Source organism: Pomacea canaliculata, linkage group LG6 (genome assembly GCF_003073045.1).
Source record: "Pomacea canaliculata isolate SZHN2017 linkage group LG6, ASM307304v1, whole genome shotgun sequence".
Classification (NCBI taxonomy): domain Eukaryota; kingdom Metazoa; phylum Mollusca; class Gastropoda; order Architaenioglossa; family Ampullariidae; genus Pomacea; species Pomacea canaliculata.
The window spans coordinates 17,305,469-17,321,243 of record NC_037595.1 but is presented as its reverse complement, the minus strand read 5'-3'; the positions used below and the strand labels follow the sequence as shown (position 1 = coordinate 17,321,243).

Genomic DNA, 15,775 nt, shown 5'->3' with positions numbered 1-15,775 from the left:
TAACAACAGTGTATTATTACTTATGAACGTATATTTACATTTTAGAATAATCAATAATTCAATTTAAACACGTCATCCAATTTTAAACACATTCATTAACATACAATCCACATATCCACAACATTCTCGCACTTTTATTTTTAGTGGAGTCACATTCCGTTTTTTCTTTAGAGAACCATTATTATATTTCTTTTGTATTTTATATTAAGCCTCAGAGTAGATTGATATTTTTCGGCTGTCTTTAGATCAAGAAGTTATCTTTGTTTCCCACAAGTGCTGCCGTGTCATTTTTCGTACTTACAATCGTATCAATACAGTTTATTACGCGGGATAGTTAGCCTGTAGTAGAGAAGTCAAAGAAAGAGAAAGAAATAATTTGTTACTAGAATGGATAAAGGGTGAATACATATATCCATTTAGTCTTGAAATAGTAACTGATCAGTACTCACTCACGTTCGTCCTCGTGTACCTGTACTGGTAAACATGTCAGTGCGTCGACATTATTATCCTTTAAAATGGCATCTTTCTACAAACATAATTCTTCATAAACTGAGATGCAAACTGTAACAGAAATCCTTAATAATAAATTTTCTATTAACAATAAAGATAGTAGGACTCACTGTCAGCGCCTAATTATGATTAATTAAAATCACAAGGTGTGACTGCGCCAGAGAAGAGGCCGGGCCTGAACAGCCAGACAGACTTCGTGATCTTTGTAAGAAATTTGACATTAGTGCCCATTAAAGACCTATCTCATCACTGAAGTAACAAAAACATATCAATTACAGACATTCATAGCTTATATACACATAATTTACATGTTATATCCCTGAGTTACTCATGCATTTTATTTCTTTCTTAATTAATGAGGTACAGACACAGGAAGACTAGAAGAGACAAACCTGAACTGATTGATGGAGTTTGCCAACACAAGCATCTTGTGTGAAGCTTAAAGGCATTTGAGCATGTTATAAGGACATAATTGTTAGCATGCTGTCGTGCGAGCCGTCAAAAGATTTAAGAATTTAGAAAACTTAGATGATGTGAGAGACCCAGCTAAGGGCATGCAAGACGAGATAATGCAATGGTCCATTCATCAAACACTAGAAACTTCACAATTTGGTCAGTTAAGTATCCTTAAAAAGTCAAATCCAGGTTCTTAGTATCGAATACCTAACTTCCGTTTTAATTCCGCCGATGTGCACTTGAAATAGTATATACATAAATTTATGCAAAATCTTGTAGGGGTAAGGATAAAACAGTAACATTGTATTTTTTTAAATTTTAGTGTAAAATATCGATAGCGACATGGGGGATTTTCCTTTGCCCCCATTCCCTGAGTAATCGGTAGCTTTAGGTAAACAGTTTGGATATTAAGTTTTTAGGATTGTTTCTGTCTTTATGCAAGACATTTTTACAAAATGTATTAACTACAAAATCAGTTCGCCTTCAAGCATGGACGTCTGCGAAAAACATTCGACAAAAGCGACTTCATCCAAGAAGGCTAGCAAACAAATACCCTATGGAACCAGCATTGGGAATATATTTTTATGTATCGTGGAGGTCTGTGATTGGTGTCAGTACTGCCTGGAAATTGTTTTCAAAGGCATATGACATGACTCTCTATTACTCCCTCATACTTAGCTGTAATGCAACCGTATGCACTTTGTAATTACAGCCGACAATGAGCGTACAACGAGCATAAACAAATCCATCTTTCTTCCCTGAATTGCATGCTAAAATGGCTTAGGCTTTGCTGGTTGTGTCATGAGACATAATTGTACACCTTCAATAAAGATTAACGAGAAAAATTGCCGCAATAAACGAATTGAGATTGAAGTTAACAACTAAGTAATATTATTTGTTAACAACTTATATTTTATCTTAAAGATCCGAACAGACAATTACCTGCCATTATTTATCATTATATTTTGGCCCTTCCATTTCGATGGTATTAAATTAATTAAAGATATCAGCCACAGGCTACCGGCTCTGTCTGACTGCGACAAAATGCATTTCTTGTCAAATAATTTCTAGTGTTTTTTTTACATGTTGTTTACAACACACTGCATTTGGCACTGTCTTCGGAATACGGACACACTATTCTGAGCTTAGACTATTGCTTAGTGGATGTATTTTTTCTAATAGACAAAAATGGTATGATGAACACATCTGATTGTTTGAGCATTTCAGGTTTGATAAGTCGTAAACATGCTTTTTCGATTATCGCTACTATTGGTAAAGCGAATCAACTGCCACTTAACTGGGGCTAAATTAAGAATAACTATTATAATTCCAGTTTAAAAAGGTAGAAGACTGCAGTGTTACTTATTATGCAGACAGTTTTATTTCGAAATAAACATAATGCATATATCAATCGAGGTTTTAAATGCATTTACTTGCTTATTTTAATGCTTATAATAAAATTTGTGTTATTAAGAATTTTATCGATGAGCAACACGTGTCTTATTGTAAGCTTTACTTTGTAAGTGATAATTTCTTTTTACAAATCCTATTAGGTCAAAGTGATTAAAAGAAAATGATTGAGGTAAAACATTGTAAGCGGTATACTTTCTGGTCATTAAACTCTATTTTCTCTCAAGATAGACAGAAGAAATACTTCGAACAAATGTAATTAAATATTGCATCTACTTTTGAATGTCTTTCTGTAACACAGTATCTTTGGTGAATACCGAGGAAGCTGTTTTGGTATCGGCTTTCCTGGATGTTGGATGCAAAATGCTTCGAAACCGAGAAGAGCGAAAATAATAGACAAAAAAGGTAACAGCACTGTTGATTTCTGGAAAGACGTTGGCAATAGCACTGACGGTTTTCATAAGTTCCCACAAGGAAGATTCAGCAAATAAATTGGCTGTAAAATACAAAGCCAGCTCCCAAGTGACAGAAGGAACAAGGGTGGCGATGTGGATGCCCGAGACAATCACAAGCATCGCTGTCAGCGCCTCCTGTTGGCTAACACTGTCACTAGTAGTGGAGCTTGTCTTCCTCCGCCACGCCATGGCGGCTCTCAGTCTGTGAACTGTGATCAAAGTCGCTACTGTCACTATAAAAAGCGAAGTAACAGGAATAAAGAAACCGAGAACCGTGAATAACAAAGACTGAACGAGCTTCTCGTTTTGGATTTCAAAGTCTGTTCTAAGAAACATCCAGTACGTTTCACCTCCTATCACGACAGACTGAGCTTGAAAAGAAAGTGGATGGAAAACATAACAGGACTGAAAAAAGAGAAAAGCGGTGAAAATCGTTATCGCCATAGCGCTTGTCTTCATGATCGTCGATGCTATAAGCGGAGATACCACACATACGCACCTCTCCACGGCGATGATGACACCGATGAACCTCGAGGTCGATCGGAATGTTGAAGAAACTCCAAACAACGCCGCAATAAATTTTGTTTGATATTCATTGCCAAGCGCACTGTCGTAAAAAATTATAAAAGAACCTATAGGGTACATGATGAATTCACATAATAGATAAACACAGTCCACGAGGGCGAGGGCAAAAAGACAGAGGTTCATGCGGTCTCTAAGGCCCTGGTGCCAGAACACAACGATGTTGATGATGTTGGTGGGGATGCCAATGATGCATACTAGTGTTGATAAACCGGCGTAAAATACCGCCTCTACAACCTCACGAACCTCACGACTGACAACACTCCAACCTGAAACAACTTCTGAAGTCACGTTTCCCTCCCTAAACCTTCGAGGCTAATAGAATTATTCATGATAAGAAGTCTTCTAGCGAAAATGAGAACGCCTGCATTTGCATAAACACATTACATGGAATGGCATCCACAACCTATAGCACAGACTAATTGTAGTTGCAACACGCGTCTCATTGACTCTCCCACTTCATTTTTATGTAGTTTTTTGTGTGGCCGTGGTGCCTAAACCACCTATGTATGCTTAGAGCTTGAGTCATTATTTGATGAGAAATCATTTACAAGTTTTTACACAAAAGCCATTCAAAAATACCCAGGAAAAACCAATATTGACAAAAACGAAAAATAGGGGAGGACTGAGTGTGTAAGTAATTTTTAAAAGGAAGTAATCAATTATGACATTTCTATTACTGTTATTTGCAAATAACTCTCTTCCTGGCTAAAATACCTTTGCGGAAGTTTATTTTTCATTAATTTTATATTTTAGATAAAATTAAATTGTTGAGAAAATTATAAATTTGAATGGGTGCCAAAATAATTAGCCATTTGCGATTTATGAAGATATTTGTATTTTAGACAAACCTGTAAAAAGAATATTTTTTCCTTCATATAAAAACATCTCTTATAATTTTGAGTACAAGTGGAGACTATTATCATAGAAAGAAAAGGAAAATTAAAATTAAAATACAAGCTTCTATATGATTTGGGCACTATGTCAAATCAGTTTCGTTAAAACCAAATTTTTGTAACTTTAAATTTTTTTATGCTTAATTTTATTTTTATTCTGGATGTCAATTTTACTTTACAAAATCGCTGCAAGAAGATTTTTAAAATCGAGGCAGGTAAATGAATGGTACAAGATAAAACCAGAAGAAGGAAAAAGGAAGGCGAAATGCAGCAAGACACATGATAACAACAAGGGACAGCAAAGTAGTCATCGGAAGGACAGAGGACTTACTTGGGTTTTTTTGTTTGTTTTTTTTTTTTTTTTTTTTTCCGCTTCTTTCATATGAAGACGATTTTGTTGTTTGCCGTCGTTCAAAAGCAGGTGAGGAAGATATCTACCTTTGTATTGACAAAGCCGTTACTCACACAGCAGTAACCTAGACATCAGCCTGTAAGTTTACTTTCTCTGAGTTTGCCGGTACCCTCCTTCCCTCCTTATTGAGTACGCCAGTCTTACTTTCTACCAGTTAGGTTCATTTGGGTACATATGTCGACTGAACGAGCCTGGATAGCACCCAGTCTAAGAAGGATGATTCCTATAAGAAAGACTAAAGAAAAACAGAAAGATGAGCTGTTATACTATATAAACTTATGGAGAGGCTACAGAAATATTCTTTAATAAAAAAAAATCTACTAGTTAGTACCCCTAGTCTGTTTTTTACTTCTGTTAACATCGCGTCTATTGTTGAGATAATGGCAGCTTTAATCACAAGATAATCAAATTTTCGACAATATGTTGCTTATAGACAGTGCCAAGTAGATAACTACTAATTACTTTTTTCTTTGTTTTGTTTTCTATGTTGTGACAAGCTTTTTTTTCTTTAAACTATTCAGTGATTTTATGGTTTGTGTGATAGATCCATACAGAGAAGGTTATATAAACCGGATTTAACGATTATTGCTCTTATTACTATTTGTTTGCTTAGATGTATCAGATTTAAAAAGGAAAAGGTAAAATATTTTGAGGACAATCAAACAGTGTTTTTTTTTGGTGATACACTATTTAAAGCGTTTCCTAAGCCCGCAATCACGTCCTTATTTATGAATGCTTTAATTTTTATAAACTTATCTATGTTTTAATCAATCGAGTGCTTTTTAGCTACAAAGTAAGAAGAGGGAACGGAATTTATTCATGCATTTGTCTTCATGTATTCAAGCGTTTGAACATTTGTTAGTGCGCGCGTGCAACTTTCAGACCGTGCGCGCATATACGTTTGTGTGTGCTGAAGGATTCAATTAGCAGAGTTTTTATGTCTTTAAAACTAAAGTCTATTTAACAATTTCATGCCTAATAAGGCTTCCTCTAATGCTTTGTGAACATCGCATATGTCAATAAAGCTTACCTGGTCGTGTCTTTACTGAAGTAAAGTCACTATGGTTACGCCCCAAAGATCGACCGAACGTCATCAGAGGGATGTCTCAGGCACAAACAGGATTTTTGTGGGATGTAGTAAAGGCAGAATGATTTTCTCTGATCTTTTTTGCTAAATTAACATACCCTGTTTTCACCGCTCAAACAGTTTCGCAACACATGTTACCAAAAATATATTTTTCGATAATTTGTTTGACATTGCTATTCTGCATAGTCATTGCGCACTTGCTAAGTAAGAAAAGACAATGAAATACAGCATCACAAGTTCATTTGGTCATACCCATAATTAAAAATAAACAGACATGATCACACAGGCAAACACTCAAAGAGCGTGCGCCCACGTGTATTCATGCATTTATCTATCCAAGTGTCAAGGATGTGTCACTCAGAGCACTAATACACACACGCGCTCTTTTAACAACAAAAGATAATGCGATGTTAATGGGCTTCTAGTTTATTTACTATTAACGCCATGGTACTCTTTCTGCTTTGTTCCTTTTCTTAAAAGATGAGTTTACTCCCACAAGGTACATAATGAAAAAGGAACTTGTTACAATGCACAACATAAGAAATACCCTCTTAACCTAACAAGGAGTAAACGAAATAATTGAGGCACACTGACAATATTTCAGAAACAGTTTGCAAGCACGGGTGAGGTCCATTAGCCAGTTCCAAACAATAAAGGTGAATAGTAGTTTCTAAGAGACACTTACGTTCCACAGTTAGCTCGTCCCCTCCCAGCTGACGACAAGTTAACATTATACAGCTTCCGGAATGGCACACATTATCCAATATATCCAATATAAGTACAGAAGTACTTACCCTTCCAACAGCCTTCTCTCACCCACACTTTCCAATGGAAAAACACGCTGGAACTTACTTCACTGGAATACTGGTGCAGATAGTCCCACACCCAGTCACTAAACACACTCTAGTTCTCAGATGAAGAAATCCACTTGGGTAGATGAAAGAAAAACTCCTCGTCGTGCGCATGTCCAATGCCGGCACCATCACGACGGCCAACAACCCTGGGTAGGTCCGAAGGAAGGGATGGACTCTTGTTCCTCAACAGATTTAGATACTCCACAACAGTTTCTGTAAACTTATTTTTTTCCTAGCTTAATTATTTTACTATTTCAAATTATGTACCCAAGTGACTAGTGTTGGAAATGTGATGAAGAAGGGAACTAGAATTACTTGTTTATATCGAGCTCTAAAAATTCAAAATACATGTACTGGAAGACTTGCAAAAGGGCATCAACAACATTGATTTTGACATATTATTGCAGGAAAGACAACAAAACATAATGCCTTCAACTGCCCTTATTTTAGTGTTGTAGGCAAAGGAGAAGAAAGTGAACAAACATTTGTTTGTATTAGATTCGTATAATATTCATCGCTTAAAGGGTTTATAAGCGATTTTCTTTTTTTTTTTATTCTTTCTAATATATTCCCCTGAGATTTCAGTAACTTATTGTCGTCTAGGCAATTACAAACGCAAGTCGACATTCTGTCTTGTTACTTTGCTTCATATTTATTAAAGAAGGCAAATGACTTGTTAGAAGTTCCAAACGAAGCATTATACCTATAAAAGGCTTCATAATAAGTACTTGGTGTCATTCTTCGTATTTAAATAAAAACAAAAATGACATTAAATATAAATATAGTTTCACGTTTCTGCTTATTTGAAGTAGTTGTACAGCTGTAAATAGGGGTTTAAAATCTTATACAGTGACAGAAAAATATGATTGTTAGCATCAGCACACTGTTATAAGCTAAAGACATCCATGTGTTCGTTGTGTTAGATCTTTGCATTACAGTCGGCGCATAATAAGTATATATATATAATTTTTTTTTCGATATATAATCTTAGTATGATTAGCTCGAGTTAGTGCGACTTTAAGATTTACCACACTTATTGCAACTGTCACAGGCTCACAAGTTATATAAGAAGGTGACAGAAATCATAAATGAAGGTTCTAAGAAAATGACTGAATGGAACTAAAATGTGTTTTTTCTTAAGATTATTAATTAAACAGCCATAATGATAATAGAAAGAAACTAACAGAGTGAACAAACACGGAAAAGGTAAATGATTGGAAGGAAATGGAAGTAAACACGATTACCGTCAGATGAAACACCCAGCTGTGAATACAGAAAAAAAATGTTCATGTGTATGTCTATGTGTTATTGTTTTACATATTTTCCTTGTCTTCACGTGTACTTTACACAGCGTGTTTTTGCGATATGTACTTAATGATATTTTTAAACTATTAAAAGCATTAATATTAAATAATGTAAAAATCGTATCCTTCCTATCAGAAGGGAAAAGATGACAGATTCTGAAAAGTTCTAAAGCACTGAAATACGAAATTCTTTGCGGTCAGTATTACAAATTATCATTATTACAACTTCAGTCAACGTAGCTTCTATTTTGTATTGCTAATTTTAGGTAGGCATCTACAGATAAGAAATACTATGAGAACTGCGCTTCAATATTTGTCTTTCTTTTTATATTTCATTTTACAGCTGTTAGTATTCTGAGATAAATGAGGATGAATAGACGAAAGTAACTGGCAAAGGATTGTCAGGAAAATAGAAATAGCAAAAGATAAAAACAGCGATTTCTCAGTCATCATTTCTGTCGCGTGTCATGATTTCGTCTAGGTCTGCATCTCTCTCAGCGCGGAGGGACGCTCCTGTATTGGAGAGGTAGCTGACAGCAGACGACAGTCAACGTGTGTTTTCAGGCTATTTTTGTCCGGTTCGCGGGAAGAGGTCAAGGCCTTCGCCCGTTGTCTGTAGCAGCACCTGACGTCACAGTCTTGCTGCGTCACGTGAGGTTTGCTTGAGGGCTGGTCGCTGCTGGTGAGAGATTTTTTACCAAGGAACTGAGTAGAGCGGAGAGTTTTTTGAGAAGACGGCTGGAGTCTGGGCTGTGACATCTACTGTCTACGGGAGTGTGCTTCCGTTTGTTCTCGGGGTGACCGTCGGTCGTTAACATAAGCCGTGTGGGCTTTTTGTGTATGTCCGGGGTGCACGCCCTCGGTGTGTATGTACTGTGAACTTCCTGTGTATACGTGCTATGCGTGCGTGCCTTATGTCCTGACTCCACGTACTTTCGTTCGACGAGCATTCGTCTGAGATATAATCAACCATTCTGCACTTCTTCATGTGTGACGTCTACGTCTACGGGTTCTACACCTGCATTCAGAAAGGGAACTGTACTGTGAACAGCTTCTGAGACTGTGTACTAAGCGCCTCAAGCCCCTGTTCTGTGTTAAGAATTAAAGACTCAGAGGAAACTACGTTTAACTGACTGGACTGGGCTGCGGTGCGCGGTTTTTTTTTTTAACTCTGCTGTGTTACAATTTGTGCGCGTTTGCGCTTTGTTTTTATTTTCTTTTCGGGGGTGCAGTACCTGGTTGTTGGTTTGTTTTGTTCGTTTTGTGAGTACTCGCATCGGTATTTTCTTTTTCTTGGTTTTATTAGGTGTTTGGGTGTTTGGGTATATATATATATTTTTTTTTTTATTAAACTTTGTATTTGTGTCGTTCTTTCCGTCTTTGTCATGGTCTTCGCTTGGGCACGGGTTCGAGAAGTAAGTCGCATCCTGCCTCCGGCTGAGTGACTGAGTGTGTTTGGCCTGCTGTGTGAGTGGCCTTGAGCGTGCTCTGTGGACGCTGGGGGGTGGTACGCGACAATTTCTATAAACAAACTATAACGTTTAAATCACTCTCGTTAATAGCTTAACACCTTTATCAATTTAACTAATCTGATTTGGTAACATATTAGTTAAGTTTACGTGTCCTCTAAACGGTAAGATGTGTTTTAAATGAAGACTAACAAGAAAACAAAGCTGCAATATCGATGTCAAACAAACGTAGTTTATAAATATGGTCATATAGGAAAATTCATGACAGTTTATTATAATGACCTTTTATCTTTTAATTAAAATTTCAGGGCTGTAAACTGATGTACCTTGCCTGTACATAATTCGCATTGTTAACTAAACATAAATTAGGGCAGGCGGTCGATTAAAGGTACAAGCATGTCATATTCTGGAGGTGGGCAATTAATTTTCACAAGGGCCGCATGAGAAACTGGGATGGTTCTAGAGGGCCGGACTAATATAGTTAACTCAGTTTTACCAAATACTGTATACATAGTATATATACTGGCGGGCGGGCCAGCGGGCGGGCCGGTCAGAGACAGGAGGCGGGCCGGCGTTTGCCCAGGTCTGTTCTAGAATCTGCCCAGCCGTTTTTTTCTAAAATGTGCTTTTCTTTTCAAAGCTAGTTCGTGGTACCTTTTAATGTCCCAAATTCCTTTCGTTCTAGGAGGAATTCTGCAAAATGTTCATCACCAATAACAACAAATGACAACTGTGACACAAATTGCAAAACATATTTATTGTCAAAACATATTGTCCACATGGATGACAATTTACGGCTTGTTAACGCACACAAAGTAAAACAAAATCCGATATTTATCTCTAAACTAAAAAGGCACTAAAAGCAGCATTTTATTCTCACGGCTGCTGTATAAAAAGAAAGACATCTAAAAGGATTTATTGTATAGAGGAAAAGAGCTCTGACTACTTGTACATACACGGGCCTTTATAGTTTTCAAAGTGAAATATGATTTTTGACAATTCTTGAAATATCTTTCGATAACATATATGTGCAAATATGTGCGTGGACACGTGCACGATTAAACATGTCCCTGTACAAGCGTTCGTTGAGTATATCCACTGAACGATTTCCTTCCCAGCAATGCTAGGTAAAGTACTTTACATATGAACATCACACTTGTCAATATTGCTCACTCGGTCTTTCCTTCAAAGTAATTAAGGAAGAAGGGTTACGCCCAAGTCGTCGGAAAAATAAAAAATCTTTACAGCTGCATCCGAGGGCGGGTGTGACGAGCGAGTCCCATTGATGTGCGATTAAAGGGAAGCAAAATAATTTTGTCTCATAATTTCGAGGAGTCACTAGGTTATTTAGATACTTGATTAGTTTAATTTTAGATAGTCGGGGCTAATAACTACTCACAAAAAAGTGAATTAAAGGCGACATTGCTCCTGTGAGATGCAGGTACATGCAAGCAGCCAAACGTGGTTTAGAACTAAAAATAAGACACACAAGCAAACGCAAAGAGTAAAATTCATACAATCGACACAAAAGTAATTGAGCATTGCAAAAACATTTTGGTATTTCTAAATGTACACATTAATTTTTTTTAATAACAACTGGCTCTATTTCCATCCACTATTGCAAAATAGATAATCAACGAAGCCTGATTTGTATGAAAGACTTAACCATCCTCTACCCAAATCCAAGGCAACATAAAACAGTCCTATCAAGAGTAAATGCATGCTTACTAAGTATACTGACAACTTGAATCATGTGTACACATAATGTTCTCATATGTTGACATCAATTTCTCTTGTTTACTGGCATCTGCAATCTGGCAATTGTTCGGGCAGTGTAGACTAATTTTGATAATATCTTATTTATTCTTTATAAATAGTATATCTAGTGGTTGCTGGAGCAAATTATCTGTCGAATCAAACAAACAAGACACTGCTGATGCCTCCACCTGGGGATAGACGCTATACACAACATGACTCGGTCTCAGAGGACAATGACATCAACCTTCTATCACAAAACGCTGCCTCTTGTTGTCAAACGGTGTTCAAACTCTCTGCCTCCTGAGGACAAGCGACCACAACTTTCTTGGGCTCAATATTCTAGAATACCACTGAACTCCAGACAACCCACAAAACAAACAAAACTCTTCAAATACTCCGTTGCATCTGCCGAGCACAAACACTCCATGGCCCATCTCGGATACGCAGACTGCGCCTATTGACAGTTACAAGTAAAAGACCCACATTACTTATACACATAACCAAATCTTTTAAAGACAAAAAGGAAAAAGTTAACATACAAAAAAGTCCGAAATACTCTAAAAACCTGAGATGCACAAAATACAAATACCGTCCTCTCTAGGCAGACGCAGCCTCCCCTTCCCTATACGCAGTGTCCCTCCACTTGCTGTGTCTCCTCGGGAAGTCAAGCACTGAACCGCAACAGTTCATTTAATGGTCTTCCCCCTTTCTTCATCACATTCTTACAAAAAAGCTCTGTTAGACACACAACAGGTGAGGCTCGACCACCCTCGCTGTGCTAATTGTTTAGTCTCTTGTCACCCTTCTGGGACACTTGGAACTTCCGATACATTGCGCCTGTTCATATGTTTCATACCGAGGTATACTGTGGCATAGTAGGATTTAACAAACCTTCAAAATATTTTGTTTATAAATATAAGTAATAAAAATTGTGATCAGCAAGCTACAGATGCACTTTTAACAGAAAAGTTCCACTGGTACGAAAAAGTTGTGGCAGGCACATTTTGCTGCTCGACTGATGGAAAAAAAACGTCAATTTGCCAAACACATGTACAAATTTATTGAGTATCCGTGTACTAACTAATCCTAAAGTAATTAAAGAAGAGATCTCTTGTCAACCACTTCTGGAGACATGTTTTTAAAATAATCGGTTAATATTCTCATACAAAATGGAAAAGGCAAAACGATTAGTGTACTAAGTCATTACCCGTTGACTAATAATGTATAAGTGCTACATGTGTCCTAAGAGTTATGTATATATGTCTAACTACCTGTATATAAACCAACATGTAAAAATTATTTTAGTCAAGCTTCTAGTCTTTTGTTATTCGTTTACCTCTTCATGAATCTACTACTGAAAAGAAATTGTCCCACAGAAAGTTTGTTGCTTACTTTGTCAAGATTAAGTCAACAGTCATAGAAAACCAAACAAATAACTTGAAAACACAAAATAATAGAATTTATTATAACAAATTATATCAAAGTTTTACAGAAGTTTTCATGCATTGGGCTGCTTGCATTCTACATTTGTCCTGTTGGCATTCACCTGGTTTACATGAGTGGCTACTCTATAGGAGCACGCAGTAAGATCAGACTCAATGTTTATTCTGATGTATGTGTGTTGATGTTTTGTGTTGTTCGAGGCTTTTAAGACTACCTTTGATACTTGCTAAAGCGCTCTCTCAATCCACGTGTAAATATGTAAACCGCTATCAGTTCGGATAAGGCTAGTAAAAGTAGCTCTTTATAGATGATGATGATGATGATGATGATGATTTGTTTTTTGCAGTTAAGAATCACGTGAAATAGTATGGTGCTCAAGGTACTATTACCCTTTTTGTCACACCCATTAAAGTCGTTTTCTGTTTATTATCGTTTGTTATCTTTGGTGGTTAAGGTAATCGAAAGTTAAAATCAACTGTAATTTTTCGAGCGTATATATATATACACGCATACGAGAAATGTTATAGCACCATTTTTTTTCCTAATTTTTGCCTTAAGTATTTGTTCTACGATTAACAAATCTATGCGTCATACAGAATTTAAATATTCATTTGATTTTATAAAAATAAATAACACAAAATATTAGGATATAGTGTTACACTCTTACGTTTGGTTTTCTAGTTTTGATTTTCCTGCAACGGATGCAAACTGACCTTTCTTTTTGGCAAAGATCTGGTTAACGGTCGCCCGAAATCGGGACGAACGAGTATAATAGACAAAGAAGTTTACCGAACTGTTTATTTCAGGAAAGACATTTCCGACGGCACTCAAGGCCTTAAACAGTTCATAAAACGGTTCAGTGGAGAAAAGATTCATCATGAAATACAAGACTAGTTCCCAAACCACTGACGGCGCCAGTGTCACAATTTGAATACAGGAAACAGTCACTAGCATGACTGTCAGCGCCACCTGCTGACCGACAGTGTCACTAGTAGTAGAACTTGTTTTCTTTCGCCACTTCATGGCAGCTCTCAGTCTTATGACTGTGACAGTTGTCATCACTGTCACCACTAAGAAGGTGGACACAGGAAATGCAGCGCCAAGCACGGTGTATATCAAAGTGTTGAAGAACTTACCGTTGTCACGGTAAAATCGTGTCGGGAGGAAAAGCCAGTGTTTCTTTTCTGCAATCACAACCATCCTAGCTTGGAATGAAACTGGAATAAAAGCATAACAAACCTGAAAGACGATAAAAGAAACGAAAATTGAGATCACCATGGTACTTGTTCGCATTATCGTTGAAGCAATAAGTGGAACAACGACACACACGCATCTCTCAACAGCGATGATCACACCGATGAATCTTGACGAGGCTCTGAGAGCGGATGAGACTCCAAACAAAAATGATATTGTTTTCGTTCGATATTCTTCGCCTATCGCCTCATCGTAAATGTCTATAAAGGAGCCAGCTGAGTACATCGCGAATGAAGTCATGAGGTAGACACAGTCCACTAGTGCTAGAGAGAACAGACACACGTTCATACGATCGCGAATACCCTGTCGCCAGAACACCAGGCAGTTGATGATGTTGTTGGGTATGCCCACCAGACACACAAGGGTGGTAAGACCAGCATAGAAGACAGCTTCCACAATCTGTCGTTCCCTGGCACTGAGGACATAGCTGAGGCTTTGCCTGTTGCCTGCTGTCACATTTGCTTCCACAAAGGTTGTCACGTCCACAGTCGCATTCATACTGAATGCTGTATAAACACGAATAGGCAGTCGGCAAGAAATAAATGATTTAGCGAGCCATTATATATCCTTTCAAGATTCCTTCATTAAATTGCATGTATGCATAAACACTGTTTTCTTTGGATGAAGGAAATCCGTTAGGTAAATGTCTGAAGAATTCGAATGATGAGATATATAAGAGGATGAGCTTATAGACCGATGTAAAACCCCTAAGTCAAATAAATTGATTCTTGATACTAGAATATGAAAAATAAATATTAAATTAAAAAGGAAGTGCACAATTGCGTATAAAATATGTAACGGAGACAGATGATATAAGAGATAAAGCACGTCTTAAGCATACCAATTAATGAAAATCTTAAATTGTCCGGAAGAAAAAATAGACTGCGCAAACATTATTATTATTTATGGTTCACGTTTAAATTTAAACTGTTGATCTTAAACAGCCTAGACGTCTTGTGGCTAGAAGCGACACAATATATAATATTCCATTCTGTTTGTCAAACAAATATCTGCGTGCAAGGCAAGGAGCGGGGGGGATAATTAGAAAAGGAAGAGAGAGTGTGCAATAAAAAAGTAAAGGATAAGGACAGTTTAAAAAATACCGAAGGAAATATTATAAAATTGTTTTTGTTTTGATATAATGTATTAATGGGTGCAATTTTCATTCCTAACAGGTCGATTTAATATATTTCACACCATTTCTGCCATTTAAGTTTCTTTATTTGTAGTTAAAAATAAATGTGGTACCTGAAGAGGACAAATTACAAACGGCACATACCTTGGTTTATGATTATTGTTTAAATATAGAAAATTTAACTGATGGGTTTTCTTTGTTTTGTCGATTACTCATCTGTTTCTCGCAAGAAAAAAGTAAGAAAAAAGAAAAATATATACGTACGCCAGAAATCTATAAATAGGAGGTTGGATACTATTAAGTAATCTGTAGAATAATTGACATAATTACTGTGCCGACGTCAGTCTGACTCTGTCCTTATTACAATAATTGCAGTAGAAGCTTAACTGCTTGCTAGCTTCCATGCAATTATTTTCTGACAAACCCACAGTCGTATCGCTGTATCGTGTATCGTGGCAGACAACTACTACTGAGGATGTGTACTTTCCAAACAGCTAAATAGTCAAAGCAGTTGAGAGAAGTGAATGCCACTTGCAATCGGTGATATTTTCACATCATCTGTCCATTAAATCATGAATTGAAGTAACAGATGAGCTTCTTTGCATCGATATTTCGTGTAGGTTGTGTATGAGGTGATCGTTATCTAGCCACTCCCATCCCATCCTCGGCGCTCGTAAACAAGGCGAAAGGATAAGACCTTATTTATGGCGGAATAAGCCGCATTTTCTTTAATAACTAAAAAGCAGCCGA

General features: G+C 37.0%; 1 protein-coding gene across 1 annotated transcript; it reads right to left on the bottom strand.

Annotated features, from left to right (window-relative positions):
• Positions 1-2,648: 2,648 nt before the first annotated feature.
• Positions 2,649-14,388, bottom strand: LOC112566177. The gene is made up of 4 exons (XM_025242170.1): positions 14,193-14,388; positions 13,350-13,853; positions 11,614-11,699; positions 2,649-3,728 (listed from the first exon to the last, which is right to left on the bottom strand). The coding sequence occupies exons 1-4, from the start codon at positions 14,386-14,388 to the stop codon at positions 2,649-2,651; spliced, it is 1,866 nt and encodes a 621-aa protein (XP_025097955.1).
• Between the last annotated feature and the right edge of the window lie 1,387 nt (positions 14,389-15,775).

Excerpts from the sequence above, each read along its gene's own strand:
- LOC112566177 (XM_025242170.1), bottom strand. The coding sequence starts at position 14,388 with ATGAATGCGACTGTGGACGTGACAACCTTTGTGGAAGCAAATGTGACA. Across the intron at positions 13,854-14,192 it reads CCTGGTGTTCTGGCGACAGG|TTTCATTCCAAGCTAGGATG; the intron begins GTATTCGCGATC and ends CTTTTATTCCAG. Across the intron at positions 11,700-13,349 it reads GATCTTTGCCAAAAAGAAAG|ATTTGGTTATGTGTATAAGT; the intron begins GTCAGTTTGCAT and ends TGTCTTTAAAAG.